This window comes from Momordica charantia (assembly GCF_013281855.1).
Source record: "Momordica charantia cultivar OHB3-1 chromosome 6 unlocalized genomic scaffold, Mcharantia_2.0 BLBB01000006.1, whole genome shotgun sequence".
Taxonomy (NCBI): Eukaryota; Viridiplantae; Streptophyta; class Magnoliopsida; order Cucurbitales; family Cucurbitaceae; genus Momordica; species Momordica charantia.
This window is the reverse complement of record NW_028275164.1, coordinates 5,624,538-5,642,538: the sequence shown is the minus strand read 5'-3', so window position 1 is coordinate 5,642,538 and position 18,001 is coordinate 5,624,538. Positions and strand designations below refer to the sequence as shown.

Sequence of the window (18,001 nt, the reverse complement as noted above, 5' to 3'; positions counted from 1 at the left end):
CTCTTCCAAATTTCCTCTCGTTTTCTAGTTTTTTATTATGTTTTTTTGAATGTTTTTACCAAGATTTGAGCTCATTTTTTATGGCCGATGATTTAATATTTTTAATTGACAAGCATATGTCTGAATTCATGCCTGTTGACAACTCTAATCTTCTCTATGAGGCCATTCTCATAATTGAAATTTTTTGTTGATTCTGCCGTTTTTTACTGCTTTATTTTGCCGTAGATTACTTAGGGTCTTCCGCCCGTCTATGATGAAGAAGTTGGTATTCGTACTGTATGATCATTCGTGATTACAATTACCTCTACTGCCTTCCTTCTGAGGCTTTGGGAGTCTTATTCACGAGGTTTTATTTGTTTTTTTTGTTGTTGTTTAATGCTTGGTCATTGATTTAAAAGTTTGGTTTTGGGTCATGTGATGATTATAAGCATAGTTCAACTGATTGTACTGTGATTATACATCTTTTTAGTCTTTCGCTCCTATCTGATGACCCTTTAGCTTTTATGCTTTTTCTTTGTTCCTATAACATTGGCAAATTAGTTCGCGTTTTCTGTTCTTTTGGTTCGTTTTGTAATATATACTTCTAGTCGTAATATCAGGAATCCATTCGTTTAACCTTATAGCTGATTTTATGTCTTCCTGTTTTGTATACGAATCAACTTTATAAATTCCTTTTCTTCATTCGTTTTTTTCTTCTTGACCTGCAAATATTTTCAACACAAACTTCTAATCTTAGCTGGTTATATCAGCTTTTCTGGTGATCTTGAGAATGTTGTCATTAACGTTCATAAGAATGTTAGTCCTTGTATATATATATTTTTGCAGGTATTGTGATGGGAGAAATGTGTAGGCTTAATTTCAGAGAGTGGTTTGCTAAAATTTGATACTGAAAGGTGTGAATTATCTTTAATCCCTTTGCAGACGAAAGATCGTCGTATACGTACGGTGAAATGTAATCAAATTTGGAGCAGAATTCTGCAAGACTCGGTTTTCACTCTCTTAAATGTGTCATTAAATATGAGTAATTTGAAATCAAGTGCACCGAGAGGGTTAGATTATGTCACATGGTTGGGTTAAATTAAATAATATGTTTAGCCTTGCACGGATTATTAATTTCAGAAAATCTATTGAGACAACGTCTAGCTTCTAACTAAAGCTTTGTATGTTATCCGATATTATTATTCTTCAATGAGGCCGTAATTTTGAGCTTCCATTTCCCAATATGTTTGAACTTGATAAAGTTGATCCACCCAATTTGGTTCGTTTGTGTCATTCTAGTAAAATAAAAATGGTGTTATTAACCCCATTGAAGGATACTTGATATTCATGATATTGGCTTTGATTTACGTTCAATTATGTTTTCTCGACCGAGTAAAGTAGTTGTGGATGGTGGGGTTTGAAATTTGAATTGAAATTTTTTGTTTGCCTTCCTCTCCCATCGAGGCCTGAACCCGCACTACATACATATCCAAAAATTAGTTTCTTCAAAATATTGAAAGAAAGATCTTAATAAATCACTACATATTGGCATCTTTTGGGTTTGAGTTTACACCTATTTGGCAAAAGAGATGTTCCATAAAATTGAAATATATGGCTGAATAAATCAACGGATTTTAAAATTTATAAACGTAATTAGATTCGTTGAACATTCATTTGATGAACATTAGTGGGGAAAGTTAGCATGTTTTAGCCAATCTCTAGTAATAAAGGTTGCACTCTGAAATATTCTATTTTATGGCAGTGGTAATGGCAGTGACATTTGGCATGTTGTTCTACTTGCTCTAAACATAGTATTTTCAGTTCTAAGTATTTCTTATTAACAAAGTTGTGTGAATTCACTCCCTCATGTTAAAATAGATCAAACTCTAAAATGCAACCATAGATATGAATCAGAGATATCACTGAAAATTGGACAAATATACTAATTAACATAAGCTCTTTTTGCCAAAATTTTCTTTTTTCCTCAACAAAAAAAATCTCACTTCTATTTTTCTTCAAATTAGAAAATCTCATGCTTAGATAATTCTATTCTGGAATAAATGACGATCGAAACGGCTACTGAAACCCAAAGAGAGCAATTTAATAATGTTTTTTTAGACAACAATTTAATAATGTCACGGAGCGTAGTCATCTTAGCCCGTGAAAACGTAACGGACTTCCCGAAATTAGAAACGGAATACCTGAGGCGACCGACACTCGTACCCAAGGCTCGAGGTTCGGATCCCGAGGCTGAAGACCGAACCAACTTCCACTCGCAGCTCTCTCCACTGACGCTGAATCTCCCTCCTTGGCCCCTCTCTCAGTGGTTACTGATGGCTCATCACTGCGCCTTTACTGCTTTTCCCAATTCTTCAATTTCCAATTCTTGGGGTTTCAATCGGTTGAATTTCTGATTGGATTCAGCCCTTCAATTTCCCTCAAATCTCCTGATTCCATTTTCATCTTCTAAAGATGATGCACGCCAAGTCCGATTCCGATGTGACCAGTTTGGCCCCGTCGTCGCCGAGGTCACCGAAACGGCCGCTGTACTACGTGCAGAGCCCCTCCAGAGATTCCCACGATGGCGACAAATCTTCGACCCACGCCACTCCCGCCTTCAACAGCCCCATGGAGAGCCCCTCCCACCCCTCCTACACCCGCCACTCTCGCTCCTCCTCCGCCAGTCGCTTCTCCGGCACCTTCCGCTCCGCCCTTGGCCGCAAAGGTAGCCGGAAGCGCAACCACAAGGGCTGGCCCCAGTGTGATGTCATCGAAGAAGAGGGCGACTACGATGATCTCTACGCCGACAAAGCCTTGGCTAGACGCTGCCAGATTCTCATGGCTCTCCTTGCCTTTCTTTTTATCTTCTTCTTGTTTTGTATGATCATATGGGGTGCTAGCAGGCCTTTCAAAGCTCAGATCAGAGTCAAGGTTGTTACATTGATTGTTTATTTTATTCTATTTGATTAAAATAATATTTTCCAACAAACGTCAATTTGATTGTTTAATCCATGTCTGGAATTCCAAATCCTGTCAACTCTGTTTTTCCCTGCAACATAAATTATTATCTTCATCGGTCAATGTAGGAGGTCTTGATTTTTGTTTCCATCTCGTTTTTCTTTTACAGAGTATGGCTGTTCATAACGTGTATTTTGGGGAAGGATCAGACACGACAGGAGTCCCGACCAAACTACTGACTACCAACTGTTCTTTAAGGATTACTGTGTACAATCCTGCTACTTTCTTTGGCATTCATGTCAGTTCCACCCCCATCAATCTTATGTACTCCCAGATTGCTGTTGCTACTGGTCAGGTAAGATCCCCAACTTCAAACTTTGACAAGAAAATGCATCAAGGAATGGAAAATGGAAAACTGTTCTTCTGACTGAGTAAAGGGAAATGTGAGTCTGGTGTTGATCAGAATGTTGGAATGTTTTCTTGCTTTGCAGTTGAAGAAATATTATCAACCGAGACAGAGCCATCGGATCGAGTTGGTGAACCTTCAAGGGAACAAGGTGCCATTGTATGGGGCTGGAGCCAGCCTTGAAGCCTTGGATAAAAATGGAAACATTCCTATGGTGCTGGTGTTTGAAGTTCATTCAAGAGGGAATGTGGTGGGGAAACTGGTGAGATCGAAGCATCAAAAGCGTATCTCCTGTTCTTTGGACATCGACTCTCGTAACTCGAAGCCTATGAAGATTAAATCTGACTCGTGTACATATGATTGAGAGAGATCTCCATCTTTGCATCTTTCTCTTCATTGCAAGGGAAAGATTCTACCTGTAGGATCATTTAAAGGAAAAACTATGCTTGTAGAGAAAAGGCTGTTCATTTAGTTCTTTCTTCCTTATAGCCATTGAATAATTGAGTGAGAAAAAGGAATTAGTGAATCAGTTTCTGGTACATACTGTTGTTTTGCCAACTACATTTCATTACAACAACAGCGCAATGATGGTACAATTATTTGACATAATGAAATGATATGTTCTTTATGCTTCTGACAAGACAACACTTCACTGCGTATGATTTGCTAATATTAAAAAAAAATCTTAAAAAGCAGTTAAAAATACTTCTAAAAGCTTGACTTAATTGATGTTTTTTCTTTAACAAAATACTTGTTAGAATAGTACCTCGTTTAAGCAGCTTTCTACTTGGTAGAGACAAAGAAGAAGCTCGTATTAATTGATTGGATTGACGAAGAATGGCAATGTCACTTCTCCAAATCTCTCGACCATGTACAGTCGAAGCAGAAGAGAGATGAGATTGGAGTTAAATCAAAGACATCTCTTGTGTAATTTAGTAACTTACACAAACCAAGACTAAAGATTAACAGGGCCTTACACAAAAAAAATGGCCAGTTCCCAGAACAGAAAAAAGCTTGGAAATTACAGGGGAATGCAACTGAACCGAAAGGAACGTGACTGGAACTGTTATGGTTGAGAGTTTGAGGTCTGTAGGCTGGAAATCTCTGGTGTGGAGGGAATGCTCTCTTGTTTATCAACAGCACAGCTGGGCTCAGAAACTGTTCCACCGATCCTGTTTGGAGGCCAATAACGGAATAATGATCTTCCTATAATATTTTTGGCTGGCAGCGGACCCCTGAACAATTTGGTATAACTAGCTATCAGTATAGGGAAGAAACGAAACTCTAAGTAGTGCTCGAGTTAGATCGAGTTCGACAAGACTCCTAGAATATAATAGTAGAAGTGCTGGTTAAAAGAACTTGTCAAATATGTCATGATCGTTGGCTCTAAAAGTCATTAAACTCGGTATTAGTTTAGTCAAGTGATGAGTGAAGGTTACCTACCACACATGAGAATCATAGCTGTTATTGCGATTATCACCCATCACAAAGACCGAGTTTTTCGGCACTTGCTGCATCAAAATAGAAGTGAAAGAGATGTAAAAACATTTTCTCTTCGTCCAACCGAAAAGAAAAATCATCACAGAAAGTACTACTTACAACTGGAGTCATGTTGTATGATGGTGGTTCAAGGATGAATTTTTCGCTTCTCTCAACCCCATTAACGATAAGTTTTCCCTTCTGGACCTGCAATCAGCCAATTTCCCAAGCAAGGAGTGGAAGGTGAAACACATATTTTTGGTGCTTGAAAACATATAATCAAAAGTAGGAGGACAACGACCATAAAAGTCTAAACAATAGTGTTATTTACGTTTTTCCATCCTGCAATATCATTAAATAACCTTTGTAGAAGAATCTGTTTCCGAGAGTTCAAATAAGGAGCTTCAAGATTCATGGAATGGGATGCAACATCAGATAACGATACAAACCTCCACAGTATCACCTTCTTTAGCAACAACTCTTTTAATAAAGACATCTTCATCTGTATATCCTACTTCCTGAAGCACTGGTGGGCTTTTAAATATCACTATATCATTAGCACATGGCTTCCTGAAATAGTACGTCACCTGCAAAGAAATTCAAGTATTTATCTGGCATGAAATCATTTGTCCAAAACACCAGAAATTTGATAGAAAGAATCAAAGTCATAGATATTCTCATCATTCTTCTTAAAGATTAGCTGAATCCAAGAACTTGGAATAAAGAAAATAAGTTGAGTTTATTTTACTTCGTTATGGAACGATTGACAGGCAGGAGGAGCAAAACCTCAGGCAATTTTAACTATGAAATCCAAACTTATCACTGCATGAACATTACATCTCAATCTATTTTTTCTTTTTTTCATATAATCGTTAAGCGCAGTTGCAAAATATGATCAACAGTAGTGAACAAGATTTCTACCTTTTCTGCTACAAGTCGATCCCCAACATCGAATGTAGGATACATTGATAGCGAGGGAATGTACCTCGGTTCTGCAATAAAAGTCCTGAACGCAAGAGATATTGCTATGGCTGCAAAGACTGTTTTGGCGTCGTCGGAGGTCAAATTCAACCATTCTGGCAGAAACCCAGAAGAACCCTTTTCCTTCTCCACCTTCCCACTATCCTCACTTTCGTCGCCGCCTCCACCTCCATCGCCGCCACCGCCGGTGTCTAACACTGACCTAGTTTTTTCGTCGGAGTCATTTACAGCACCGCAGCGACCCCTTTTCGAGTGGGTTCCATCGCTTGGAGGCTTAAAGGCTCGGAAACTACTGTTTCCGGATTGAATAGAAAATTTGCGGCAATTCGCATATGGGAAGATATAACGAGAGGCGAATCGGGCATGTGCGAATTTCTGGGCAATGGCAATTGAGTGGAGACTGAGAATTGAGGAATTGGAAGTGTTATTGGGTTTGGAGACGCGCGTACGTTGTGGAGCATGGTTGTCAAACAAAGGTACTGAAGAGAGAAGATGAAGAGAGAGCATCCTCTGTGAAGAATTTCAAGCTTTTGGGGTTGCAGTCAGGGGCGTTCTTCCCAGACGGAGCAGCGCTCTTCAGTCCTAGAGAGGAATAAAGAGGAGTAGATAGATCATATGATTCTTTGTGCAAATTTTTCTTTTATCTTCTACACATGGTCAAACATAATGTTCTTTTTTCCTCCATTTTCTACATTTAAGAGGTCTGATTGAGATTTTTTCTTCCTTCTTTCAGTTCAATCGATAATTTTTTTAGTACAGTCTGGTTTAAACTTGAATACCAATTAATTTCTTTCCATGGAGTTTGTGGCAAGATATCGTAGATTTTGTTACCGATATCCTTTGAGAAGTATAAGTTTACACCATATCAATTTTAATTATTAGACACCATCCTTAAAGAAAGAGATAAATTACAGTAGCAGTACTGTTATAGGCTCGAACTTGACACAAACATATAAATTTTTATATAAACAAGGATACAACTTACTTGGTATTATGAAAGTTTGATATTTTTATAGTCTCGATTTAATTTCATAAACGGGAATACCGCAATCAACTCCAGAATTCCTTGAGCTGGTCGTAATTCAAATGAACAATGTGGGAAGTGAAAGTATAGATATTGTCAGGATAGCAATTTACATGATCATATAGTTTGGATTTTGGTCCTCAACAATGTATTTACATCACCTGAATACAGAAAGTGATCCAAAAAGGAAACAAAAAACAAGTATTTGTAATGCCTTAACCATTTATAATTTCAGGTAGCAAAGCACGAGATTACTCTTCATCAACTTTTCAAATCAGATTCAGGCATCGACTCGTCGTCTGGTTGTCATTTCTAATGGATGAACCTCATTCTGCAAGTTGTTGTGGCGTGCTGCCTCCATATCCAGAACTGGGTTTGGCTCTGGATTCTGCATACAATCAGCGGGCGAAAGGGACGTGCCTGACAAAGAAGCATCGATGTGGAGGTGCTCCGTGGACATCCAGATGGAACTTCTACACCTTTTGGGAGTGTTCTGCTTCTTGTTTGGGAATAAGAAGATCCATTTCCATTAGATATGATCACCACTCCTGATTGCAGAAGATCAGAATAAGATGCAGGTGGGTCTTCTTTCTTGTGAATTCTCTCTGAACTCTTCTCTGGAATCTCACTGCCCTCCTTTCTTTCAGCCACGGCTTCATTAACCATACCGATCGAGCGCCAAGCTTCAGAAACAAGTTTAAGAGTGCTGTCTTCAGGGACGATTTTCTTTTCTTCCATCATGTGAAGGATTTCTTCTGCTTTCCATGGCTGTTTTGCTTCTCCATAGCCCCATATCAAGGTCTCAAAGGTTTTCAAATTGGGGGAGACAACCATGTCACGCATATGCTCAAAAACCCTCCATGCCTTCTCCATTTTACCTGCAGTGCACCAACCGCTAATGATGGTCGTGAAAATCACAACATTCGGCCTCACACCATATTTGCTCATGGCAATCAAAAGTGACTCGGCCTTCACAGGCTCGCCAGCACGGACAAACCCTTTTGCAAGTATACTGAAAGCATGGATATCAGGTTCGATGCCAGATTTCACCATGTCGTTGAAGATTTCTTGGCATTTGTCCATACGTCCAGCTGAGCTCCATCCATTCATAATGGTGCTAAATGTTATCACATCTGGTTTTACCCCAAAGTCTTCCATCATTGTCAATGCCTGTTCAAGTTCATAATCAATAAGCACTTCAGAAGAAATTATGATGAAGAAAGTTCCCCAACAAAGGGGTAATTCACCAATCACACAAAATAGATGCAGAAAACAAACCAGTGAAATATGAAAAACACCTACCTCATCGACTCCATCCGAATCCCCAATATCTAGGAACCCCTTGATAAGAGAGTTGAAGATAACAAGGTTTGGGCGTACGCCGAGATCCCTCATTCGATTGACAACCCTCAGAGCGTCGGCCAAGTTCCCCTGTTCACAATAGCCAGTTACAATTATCCCACATGTTCTCTCATTGGGACGTACCTTCTTGTTTTGCATTTCTACAATTAAATTTTCTGCTTTGCTAGTCTCCCCATTCTGAGCATAAGCCCTCGCCAATGTATTATATGTGACAGCATCAGGTTGCATTCCAGCTGAAATCATCTTAAGCACTACGTTCCATGCCTCCTTTATATTTTTCTTCTTACACCAAGCTCCCAAAAGGATATTATAAGTCCGGTTATTGGGTTTCAGATTTGTAGTTCTTGTCATTAACTCCAGTAACTTCATAGATTCTTCAGGTTTACGGACAATTCCGTAGCCTTTTATGAGGGTATTAAAAGTGCTAGTCGTCGGCTTACATCTACTTTCCTCCATTTTCTGAAAAGTTTCCATGGCCTCTTCTACATTGCCAGATTCAGAGAATGCATTGATTATGGCATTGAAGAGTATGGAATCAGGTTTAATGCCAGTTTCTTCCACTTTGGATAAGAGTCCAGAAATGGCCTTGAAACGTTTCTGCCGAGTCAGAGCAGCTACAAGAGCTGTGTATGTCACAGTGGTTGGTTTGTGTCCTTGTTCTACTAAACTATCGAAAATGAATTGAGCTTCCTGAGGCTTCCCTCTTTCAACCAAGATGTTCATCAGTTTTGTTCGTGAACGTACTGTTCGGCAGCTATTGTTACCCAAACAGAGAAAACAGCGGGATTGAATTTGCAAATCCACTGGATTTGAAACTAACTTTACTTCATTCTTGCGAAGACATGATTCCTGCAAAGTTCAAAACACAGATTTCAACAAACTAAAAAAACTACAGTAAACCACGCTCATAATATAGCAAAAAGATAAGGTCCAGGTCTCTAAGTATGCTTGAAGAAGAGCTCAGAAGTGCTCCGAGAGGAGAGATTAAGTGAAATTTGACAAAAACGTCCATTCAGTATATTTTCAAGGAGTAATATGAAACGTCCTTTTAAGTTCTATTCAAATTTTTTAAAGAAAAAAATCCTCATATAGGGTGAAACATAATGAAGAATAAGAAAAGTGTTTTAGTGGGTTATAAAGCACTCCTAAATCCCAGACATAATATAAGTAATCTAGCAAATTGTCATGTGAAATCAGATGGAAGGACCAATATTAGTCAAACATTTGATGAACAGGCCTATTAAAAGAAGAAGCAACTGATTTAGCATCCATAGCCAATCAAGCAGATGATTTACCAAGTTGAGACAGTGAATAAGATGACTATGTGGTCAAAATATTGGAAAAACACGACAATTTGTTCTATTATTAACTATGTATTATAGCAGATAGAAGTGTCAGCCACAATACCATTTCTGGTGATCCTTGAGACAGATTTTTGCTTGCTATCGTTCCCTCTTTTTGAGCACCCATGAAAACTGTCTCAGTTCTGCTCGACCTGCTCGTAAAACTTTCACCCCACCTTCACCATGCCTCAAGGGAAATCAATTTCCACCAAATCCCAACATATTGAAGCATTCTCGTTCACTGCCACTGAATATGTAAAGATGGCTGGAGACAAAGCTCGTCCAATTTGGATTCTACAAAGAAAACACCAGAGAATCAAGAACCAAGAGCAGAGCAACCAAATCCCAAATGGAATTTCCTTTAATCCAAAAGACAAACCAAATCAAAACCCCTATTCTGTTCAATTTCTTCCACCACCAACAAATTCTTCAAGAACCACACATTCGAAAGTGAAATTCAAAACCCATAACAGAAAATCTATATTCAGTTCAATCGAATTGTTTAAAACGCACCCATCTAGATTGAGAGATGTGGGATCAAAATTGAATTGCATTCAAGTAACGAGATGAGGAGGTACCTCTTCAGATGGGCGGCTGCAGAAGGAGTAGCGGACGACGGTGCCGCATTTGCATGGACGGAAGTTGCATGAAAGCCCAGCAGCAGCAGCTGCCCCATGTAGTGGACGGAGTGTTGTTTTCTAGTGGCCAAAGTTTGTGTTGTGAAATCCATTGGAGATTCTTATCCACAAAAATTTATCATTTTGGGATTTCTGGATGCCTTTTTGAGGCTGTCGAAAACATAAATTAAATTCGATTCCAATGGTTGATAGGAAGCAAGGGAGGCCACGGTAGCATTAAAACTCAACATCCATATAATTTTGGTTATTTAATTTGAAAAGAGAGATGGGGGTGGCCAATTTAGGATTTTTATAAATTTTCAATTTTTGAATAATATTAAGGTTGAAAATAATTAAACCTTTTGATATTTTGCATGAACCTTTTTTGAAAAAAGAAATATGTATACAATTTTTGGTCATTCTCCTTGTTTAATTGATATCTCTTGTGTACTAAAAATAATAATAATAATAAATTGATATCTCATGTAAATTATTGACTAATATATTATGTAAACCATTGTAACTCGAGCTATGTGCATATGATATTGTAATATGTTTATTTAGGGATTGAAGTTAAAGGTAAAATACATTTGGTCATTGAGATTTAGACTTAGTTTCTCTTTGGTTCCTGAATTTTAAAAACAATCATTTTGGTTCACGAGATTTAAATTTAATTTCAATTTGATCTTTTAAATTTCAAAAGTGACATGTTTAGTTCCTAAATTAGTCTCTAGTTAAGTTATAGTTCGTTAACCTAACCGAAATCATCTTTTCTACCTAAGTAACAACGTCTAGTCAACATGTATTAATTTTGACATCATCAGTTCACTTAGCTAATGGTCGACTAAGGAATAATTAAAAATCAAACTCAAACCTTAGAGATCAATTAGAAACCAAACTCAAACAATAGGGACCAATTAAAACTAAATTCAAACTTCAGAGACCAAATATGTCACTTTTGAAACTTAATGACCAAATAGAATGTATATTTAAATCTTAGGGATCAAAGTGATAGCTTTTTTAACTCAGGGACCAAATAGAAACCAAGTTCAAACCTTAGGACAAAAAATGTATTTACTCGAATTTAAGTTTCACGACCCATCATGGGTGATTGCTCATTTAGCAAAGTGCAATTAACTAAAAATATCCCTCAGGATTCAAATCACCTACTCTCAATTGTATTAGTATAGTAGCACTTGATTGATGAAAATTGAAGCATAATTTCAACTACTCGTCCTCATTTTCAATCTAAAAATTTTAATTTCTAAAATAAATAATCAAGATAAGGAGTTATCAAATGGATCCTTTGTTTTCAACCTGTATTCACAACTTGGCTTCAGTACACTACAGTGTTTTACCAAACAGGCTCCACATGGAGTTGAATACTATGCACACCTGGCCATTGGTTTTATGGAACAGTACAGGTTGTGTGCTGAAAGTGAAACTGGCATCTACATGAATGAACTATGGCCTCCGCCGAATGGTACCCTTAGCTTGAACTCTGCAGATGCCATCAGCCATGGACAATGGCTGAACCTAATGCTCTGAAAGAGCCATCAGACAGAAAGAAAATTGTTAGGCATGCGATTGTACTACTACCAACCATAAAGTTTAGAATGTTATATGTTATGAACTTGGAACATGGGAATGTTATGTGGCTCTCTCCTTCAATATAATCAGCCAAATCATTTTTTATGCCTATATTCTTTTTCAAAGTAATTGGATTAATATGAATAAGGCCGCCTAAATTGTCCTAGGAGGCCACGAGTCAAGAACTGGAGTGGATCTTTTCCAATCCCTTTGAATATGCAGTTTGCAGTTTCTCTTGAAATTGTAAAATGTATACGTACTGGAATACTTAGAAGCAGGCCTTGATGATTGACTAGGACGGGAAGGCTTCTTCTTGCAGCAACTGGAATCAATTTCAACAGCACTAATGCTCTTCTAGCCGACGATGTGGCATAATTTAAACATCCATTTGGACTCTCCATAGTCTGCAACTCCAAACTGGATGAAGTATCTCTTTGGTCTTGAAAATCGTCTACCGTGCACTCGGACAACTTGGAAAGATAAAGCCAATCAGATTCAGTCATGTGCCGAACCTCTAATTCCATATCACAACCTAACACACAGGCCTTGCAAACTGTGTTACAACTAGCCGCCTCAAAAATAGAATTATCTTCATTTTCATCTCTTATTTTCCATGTGATAGAAAACCTGTTCATAAAGTTGCACATTTGCCCCGACTTAAGCAGTCCACTGGATAAAGTTTTTACAGAATGTGAACCGTGCTTTGATTCATAGCCGGGAGTGAATTTAGAATCTGCTTTGAAGAGTTTGGTTTCTTGCATCTGTAGTGAAATAATGATCCTATAGGTTGACTCACTGATAATATTTAGCCTTTTTGCTTCATCTAAAACAGATTCAGGGCTTGAATCCAAGAAATGCACATCTGAAGCTTTAGGGATAAAATGTTCTAAATATGACTTCCCATCATTAATGATTTGTTCTAACCCATCAGAAATATCGTGTTTCTCTTCTCTATAAGAGGGTGCATGGAAAACTTCAATAGCAGAAGGCAAGGGGCAATCCACAGAACTAGATATTATGCATCTGGTACCTTTGGACCCAGGAGCCGGAGAAATGTAACAGCCAGCTGCTGTCAATGAGGTCTGCATGTTTTTTAAGAAAAAATAATAGTAATGATAAATGAGTAACTGAAGAGTAGAGGAAAAAAAATTATTACAAAAAAGAATTAGATAAAGCCCTCCATGAGGCAACATAAAGAATAACTTCCCAAAGACTTTCACCCCTTGAATATTAATGAAAACCGAAGAAAAGGGTTTGCTGATGTATGACAGGTCAACCCCCTTATTACAAGGGGTAATTAAATGTGCAAGAGAACTACACTGGTTGCTTATAATATTAACACTTAATTAAAAGAACTTCATATGCATAGTGTTAAATGAGAACACTTGAATGTTAACCATAAGTTACAGAAGGGAAAAGGAAATAATAATTGGGTCAGCGTGCAGCTAGATGCTTATTTTTAACTCTTTAAACCTTATGGATCTACGAAGTTGATCATACTGAAAACTTGGATAGATATACTCTTGATATAAAGATCTCATTTTGCCTGGCCATTTTGATATTATCTCGGTGGTAAAAACTAGACAATGCCAAGAACATTTTGATTCTTGAGCTCCATAAAAAGACACAAGCCAAGAGTTTGCTAAAGCGAGAAAAATCCATTTACATAATACTGAAAATTAGTCAGCAAAGAGTGTGATGTCTGAGGCAATGTACAGATCTGTGTGTTTATTCAGTTAAATATATATTTCCCGAGAAAAAGAAGTTAAATTAGATTTTGGAACAAGAACACTTGCAAAATCAAATATTATGCACCCCCCCCCCCCCCACACACCAAAAAAAAAAAGCTATTCCACACAGCAAGATGAAGTTAACCACCATTATAATTCTTTTTCCCCATTGTACCCTCTGAATGATTCAATAGTAATGGCATGTGATGTGTGCTTAATTCACTGACAACCAACAATTTCAATATATCTATCAAGACACAAATATAGCAAGTTCGAGTTACGCATTGACTTGTATTACCTTGCAAGGAACGGTTCGAATGTAGTCCAACACCAGTTTTGCAGTGTTACCTCTAACAGGTCTGTGCCTTTGAGAGATGAACTGACAGTTTTAGATGGACTAACATCAATGCTAATTGGTAAATTCCTCCAAAAAAAGGGTTCTGAATAAAATATTTAATAATGTTTTACCTGTAAGACTAAGGAAACAAACTTCGACAGGCAAATATCTTTAATTTTCAATTGATTGAGAATCTCCAAATTAATAATGGCATATCCCAGCTACAAGAAGCATCATCCAAACTCACATCCATCAAAACTTAATAATATTAAATAAATAAATAAATGGAGTTAGAGAGAGAACTGCTGAAGAGAAGGAATTATATAAGATAGACAGACGTAAAGAACCTACCCACCTCTGTTATGGTCAAAGTCTGATTTGCCAGGCTTAAACAAACTTGATCAATAAATAAGCGTGTTTTCCTACAGGCGGAAATAATGGCACGTAGCTCGGACTTGAGAGTACCTAAAACTCAAAAAATGGTGAGATGAAATCATGAATCTCGTAAATAATCATTGAAGAACCATCTATAGGTAACAAAACCAATCCCTTGGCAATTATAACCTTAGCAAACAAGGCAAGACACCAAAAAAATCAATGGTTTTCTCTCAGCTGTTTAAACTTAGTTTCTATAGGTTTCTTAGTTAAAAAAAAAAAGGTTTTTTTATTGACTAATTGTGCTGCAGCCTGCAACTATTAATCAGGTGTTTTGTGTCGGAAAGAAATGATGGCATTTTTTGAGATAGGTTGAAAAATGAAAGAATAAAATCATAGTGATGTGAATCATGTGATGTTTAAGACTTCTTGGAGTTACCTAAATCTTCTTGTAATTTTTTTTCCTTTTTCTGATTCAAGCTAATTGGAGAGCTTTTTGTAGCTTCTTTTGCCCTCTTAGGAGAATATCTTATCTTTCCTTCCCGTATTCTTTGGGGTTAATGGAATCATTTCTTATTCAAATAATAAAAAAGCATTTAGAACAAACTCATAAACATTAACTTCCTAGCAACTCACAAGATGACAGATCTCCTAATGACATTCGAATTCTGTTACGAGCAAACAGTGAACTCCGATTTGTTGGGTCTTCAACCCAATCTTGATTAGCACCTTGACATATCTGCAAAGTGCAGACAGAATTATGTTAACATGAATAGTTTTTGTGCAACGAATGAAAACACGTCCCTTAATAGATATTTTTATGCGATTTGAGCTTTTAACCTTGTACATGTCATCTTTAGAAAAATCCATTAGTGGTCTCACAAGAAGGATACCACAATTCTTCGAAACTTCACTGTAAGAATATGTATGCGAGGAGAAAATCTGAGAAGTGAAAGGCATGCCAGCAAGTCCAAGCACACCACTACTGCGAGACAACCTCAGAATGAATAATTCAGCCTGCATTGTGTCTCAGCAATCACTATATTTCTAGCATCTGTAACAAGCTTCCAGCATTGCAATTAATTCAGTTGATGATAACCCTAAAGAGTAAAGCTACAATACAAGCTATATGCTCTAGCAAACTCGTGAGATTTGGGAAAATGGGACACTTTTTGCCAACTAAAATAAGACGAGCTTAAATTGAAAATTTCAATGCACGCTTGATATCAAAGAATTTAACCTGATCATCCGCATGATGTGCAACAAGTATCACTCCAATCTTCTGTTGAACACAAACTTTCTGCAACATTTGGTATCTGAAGTCAAAGCAAATGAATTAAGGTTGCAAACTAGTGAATCTATTCTGGCAGCAAGCAAACATTAGAAAGTCAGCCAATAACCACAGTCTACACAGCAGAAATTTAGCATATTTGCAAAACCGAAAACCACCTCATATCACGGGCTGCTTCTTGCAAGTGGCCCTGCTTTGGTCTACCGTCGGACCAATCACAAGATGCAATCTCACATCTGATACCTACAAGAGTAAATAGTTATATACGAGTTGACCATTTATATCAAAAAAACTTTGACTGCACTCATATTATCGTAAGCAAGCAAAGAGAACAAACAATACTCGTGCAGAGTTGCTGTACCCAAATTAGTAACTCGATTCCAAACAACTTTAGCCTCATCTCTACTCTCAGCACGAAGCCCATGATCCACTACTATGGCCAGGAGCCCGTCGATAAAATTGCTCCTTTTACCAGTGGCATTCAGGCCGTCCATTTTCCAATCCGCCGTAAGAGCACACAGAGCCATGCTATCGGGTCCTCCACTAACTCCCAGAGCTGAAGATGAATCAAAGAATAAACGATAATGCCGTTAGTTTGGGTTTTCAGTTTAGAATCGGAAGACAGTATTACAATTTGACACTTCAGTTCTCGGTTACTGTTGGGGAAAACCTTGTGCTGATTTGAATTATAGAAAGAAAGATACATATGAGGGACAGGTGAATTGCCACTAGTCGGAGGAAAAACTGACCCCGTGTGAAATAACAATGCCCAATTCAACACACCAGATTGTCAAAAAAAAAAAATGTTACAGACCAATTAAAAATAATCGCTCTTATTCTCCATCACATTCTCGAACTAAACAGTGTAGATAAACGAGGGAAACGGGAAAAAGCTGACCTATACGGTGGTGCGGTTTGAGTCCAGCCATGTCCATGCGCTTGGAGAAAGCTTCCCTGTAGTTGCAGAGGTCGACTGGTTCTTGCACAGAAGAATGCCTGCAGAAACAGCGAGAAAGAGGAAGAAGACGAAGACGTGGAAGCCTGAAGGGAAATTTGCATCGTGGTGATGGGAATTTGGATTTGGTAGAAAAGAGGAAGAAGGAGTGGTTTGTTCTCGTTTGCGGCCACGGGATAAGGCCCTGCGCCATGGCTTCCAACTCTCAAGTCTTCACTTCACTCGTCGGGAGCTTCCTTCTAGAGCGGGCCCTTTTGGGCAACTAATACATTTTTCTTTTCTTCTTTTCCTTTTTAACAACAAATTGACGTTTCAAAAAAAAAAAAAAAAAAAAAACTAGGCTCAAATTGAGAATTTGCTTGGCTGTATGTAAATGTAATTTTTAGTTTTTGTTTCTAAATGTGTTTTTTTTTCCCTTGCTTTTCATTTTAGAAATGCTTTTTTTTCGACATATTAATTTATAAATATAACAATATAAGTGGATCGGAAGGAATAGCTTGTTAAAAAGAAGAAAAAGTGTTGGAAGGAAAATATTCATTTTATTGTTTTTCATTTTAAAAATGTTTTTATAAAATTATAAATAAGTAGACTTTATGAAATCATGTGTTGATGGTTCGTTTTAATAATTATACTATTAAAATGTTAATTTTAATCCATATATTTTTAATATGTTAGTTTTAATTTCTATACATTTAAAAATCAATGGTATTATTAGGGAAATTGTATTGGGTAGTCAAATTTTTATACATATTTACAAAAATGTCAACCACTTTTGTACTTTGTAAATATGGCAAAATATTTGAATTTTTATTATTCCAGTTTTACCCTTATGATATCTGATATATACCTGATTGATGTATATCTGATATACTTTCGATCTACATCTGATGTACATCCGATGTATCTCTGATATACATCAGATGTACGTATTATATATCTAATATACATCTGATGTATCTCTAATTTATGATATATTAAATATATTTGTAATGATATACCTATGTATATCTTATCTGATATATATCTGATATATCTTTAATGTACCTTTGATGTACATATGATATATATCAGTGGCATACTAAATATATTTGTAACTGATATATGATATACATCAGTAGATCACATGTGCATCAATGTTAGATATCAGTAGATCTCATGGTTATATCAATAGTAAATTATAGACATATTAAGTATATATCATAAATGCATCAAAGTTATATTAGTGGTAAATTATATAATCATACGAGAAGTTACATTAGTATATATCATAGTTATATTAATGGTAAATTAAAAACATATCAAGTATATATCACAGATATATAAGTGTTATATCAACATGATAAATCAATAGTAAATTATATAATCATACAAAAACTTATATCAGTGGAAATCATAGTTATATCAGTGGTAGACCATATTATAAGTTATATTGGTAGATATCATTGATATATCAGAAGTAAATAAATTGTATGTCAATATTATATTAGTGGTATATTAAAGACATATCAATAATATATTACACATATATTAGTGGTAAATCAATAAATAGTAAATAATATAATCATATCAGAAGT

At 36.8% G+C, this 18,001-nt stretch overlaps 4 protein-coding genes and 2 non-coding genes across 8 annotated transcripts; 3 read left to right on the top strand and 3 right to left on the bottom strand.

Moving 5' to 3' along the window:
- The first annotated feature begins 245 nt into the window (after positions 1–245).
- Positions 246–326, top strand: LOC148210590 (small nucleolar RNA U83). The gene has a single exon (XR_015792085.1). It is a non-coding gene; the product is annotated as a small nucleolar RNA U83 (small nucleolar RNA).
- A 79-nt stretch (positions 327–405) lies between these two features.
- On the top strand, positions 406–495 carry LOC148210589 (small nucleolar RNA snR60/Z15/Z230/Z193/J17). Its single transcript, XR_015792061.1, has one exon. It is a non-coding gene; the product is annotated as a small nucleolar RNA snR60/Z15/Z230/Z193/J17 (small nucleolar RNA).
- Positions 496–1,728: 1,233 nt separating this feature from the next.
- Positions 1,729–3,971, top strand: LOC111014444 (uncharacterized). Its single transcript, XM_022289173.2, has 3 exons — positions 1,729–2,910; positions 3,107–3,292; positions 3,429–3,971. The coding sequence occupies exons 1-3, from the start codon at positions 2,452–2,454 to the stop codon at positions 3,705–3,707; spliced, it is 924 nt and encodes a 307-aa protein (XP_022144865.1). The 5' UTR covers positions 1,729–2,451; the 3' UTR covers positions 3,708–3,971.
- A 163-nt stretch (positions 3,972–4,134) lies between these two features.
- Positions 4,135–6,462, bottom strand: PLSP1 (plastidic type i signal peptidase 1). Its single transcript, XM_022289172.2, has 5 exons — positions 5,744–6,462; positions 5,272–5,409; positions 4,943–5,029; positions 4,787–4,854; positions 4,135–4,578 (listed from the first exon to the last, which is right to left on the bottom strand). Exons 1-5 carry the CDS (start codon positions 6,308–6,310, stop codon positions 4,410–4,412), a joined length of 1,029 nt encoding a protein of 342 aa, XP_022144864.1. The 5' UTR covers positions 6,311–6,462; the 3' UTR covers positions 4,135–4,409.
- A 422-nt stretch (positions 6,463–6,884) lies between these two features.
- LOC111014569 (uncharacterized) lies at positions 6,885–10,269 on the bottom strand. Its single transcript, XM_022289360.2, has 4 exons — positions 10,111–10,269; positions 9,597–9,826; positions 8,130–9,038; positions 6,885–7,997 (listed from the first exon to the last, which is right to left on the bottom strand). Exons 2-4 carry the CDS (start codon positions 9,657–9,659, stop codon positions 7,140–7,142), a joined length of 1,830 nt encoding a protein of 609 aa, XP_022145052.1. The 5' UTR covers positions 9,660–9,826; positions 10,111–10,269; the 3' UTR covers positions 6,885–7,139.
- A 1,117-nt stretch (positions 10,270–11,386) lies between these two features.
- RSY3 (Adenine nucleotide alpha hydrolases-like superfamily protein) lies at positions 11,387–16,705 on the bottom strand. Of its 3 annotated transcripts, XM_022289315.2 has the most exons (11): positions 16,371–16,704; positions 15,834–16,028; positions 15,631–15,715; positions 15,422–15,497; positions 15,022–15,198; positions 14,818–14,920; positions 14,162–14,271; positions 13,938–14,027; positions 13,768–13,848; positions 12,000–12,821; positions 11,387–11,693 (listed from the first exon to the last, which is right to left on the bottom strand). In XM_022289315.2, the coding sequence occupies exons 1-11, from the start codon at positions 16,618–16,620 to the stop codon at positions 11,601–11,603; spliced, it is 2,082 nt and encodes a 693-aa protein (XP_022145007.1). In that variant the 5' UTR covers positions 16,621–16,704; the 3' UTR covers positions 11,387–11,600. The 3 variants fall into 3 exon arrangements, with proteins under 3 accessions (XP_022145007.1, XP_087982248.1, XP_022145008.1); XM_088126122.1 differs by lacking the exon at positions 15,022–15,198 and having other exon boundaries at positions 16,371–16,705; XM_022289316.2 differs by lacking the exons at positions 15,834–16,028; positions 16,371–16,704 and having other exon boundaries at positions 15,022–15,235; positions 15,631–15,683.
- Between the last annotated feature and the right edge of the window lie 1,296 nt (positions 16,706–18,001).

Excerpts from the sequence above, each read along its gene's own strand:
- RSY3 (XM_022289315.2), bottom strand. The coding sequence starts at position 16,620 with ATGGCGCAGGGCCTTATCCCGTGGCCGCAAACGAGAACAAACCACTCC. Across the intron at positions 14,921-15,021 it reads CTAAAGATGACATGTACAAG|ATATGTCAAGGTGCTAATCA; the intron begins GTTAAAAGCTCA and ends TGCACTTTGCAG. Across the intron at positions 13,849-13,937 it reads TTGTTTCCTTAGTCTTACAG|TTCATCTCTCAAAGGCACAG; the intron begins GTAAAACATTAT and ends TAAAACTGTCAG.
- LOC111014444 (XM_022289173.2), top strand. The coding sequence starts at position 2,452 with ATGATGCACGCCAAGTCCGATTCCGATGTGACCAGTTTGGCCCCGTCG. Across the intron at positions 2,911-3,106 it reads AAGCTCAGATCAGAGTCAAG|AGTATGGCTGTTCATAACGT; the intron begins GTTGTTACATTG and ends TTTCTTTTACAG. Across the intron at positions 3,293-3,428 it reads TTGCTGTTGCTACTGGTCAG|TTGAAGAAATATTATCAACC; the intron begins GTAAGATCCCCA and ends CTTGCTTTGCAG.
- LOC111014569 (XM_022289360.2), bottom strand. The coding sequence starts at position 9,659 with ATGGGTGCTCAAAAAGAGGGAACGATAGCAAGCAAAAATCTGTCTCAA. Across the intron at positions 9,039-9,596 it reads CTCAAGGATCACCAGAAATG|GAATCATGTCTTCGCAAGAA; the intron begins GTATTGTGGCTG and ends TGAACTTTGCAG. Across the intron at positions 7,998-8,129 it reads ATTCGGATGGAGTCGATGAG|GCATTGACAATGATGGAAGA; the intron begins GTAGGTGTTTTT and ends GAACTTGAACAG.
- PLSP1 (XM_022289172.2), bottom strand. The coding sequence starts at position 6,310 with ATGCTCTCTCTTCATCTTCTCTCTTCAGTACCTTTGTTTGACAACCAT. Across the intron at positions 5,410-5,743 it reads ATCGACTTGTAGCAGAAAAG|GTGACGTACTATTTCAGGAA; the intron begins GTAGAAATCTTG and ends ATTTCTTTGCAG. Across the intron at positions 4,579-4,786 it reads AGCTATGATTCTCATGTGTG|GGGTCCGCTGCCAGCCAAAA; the intron begins GTAGGTAACCTT and ends CAAATTGTTCAG.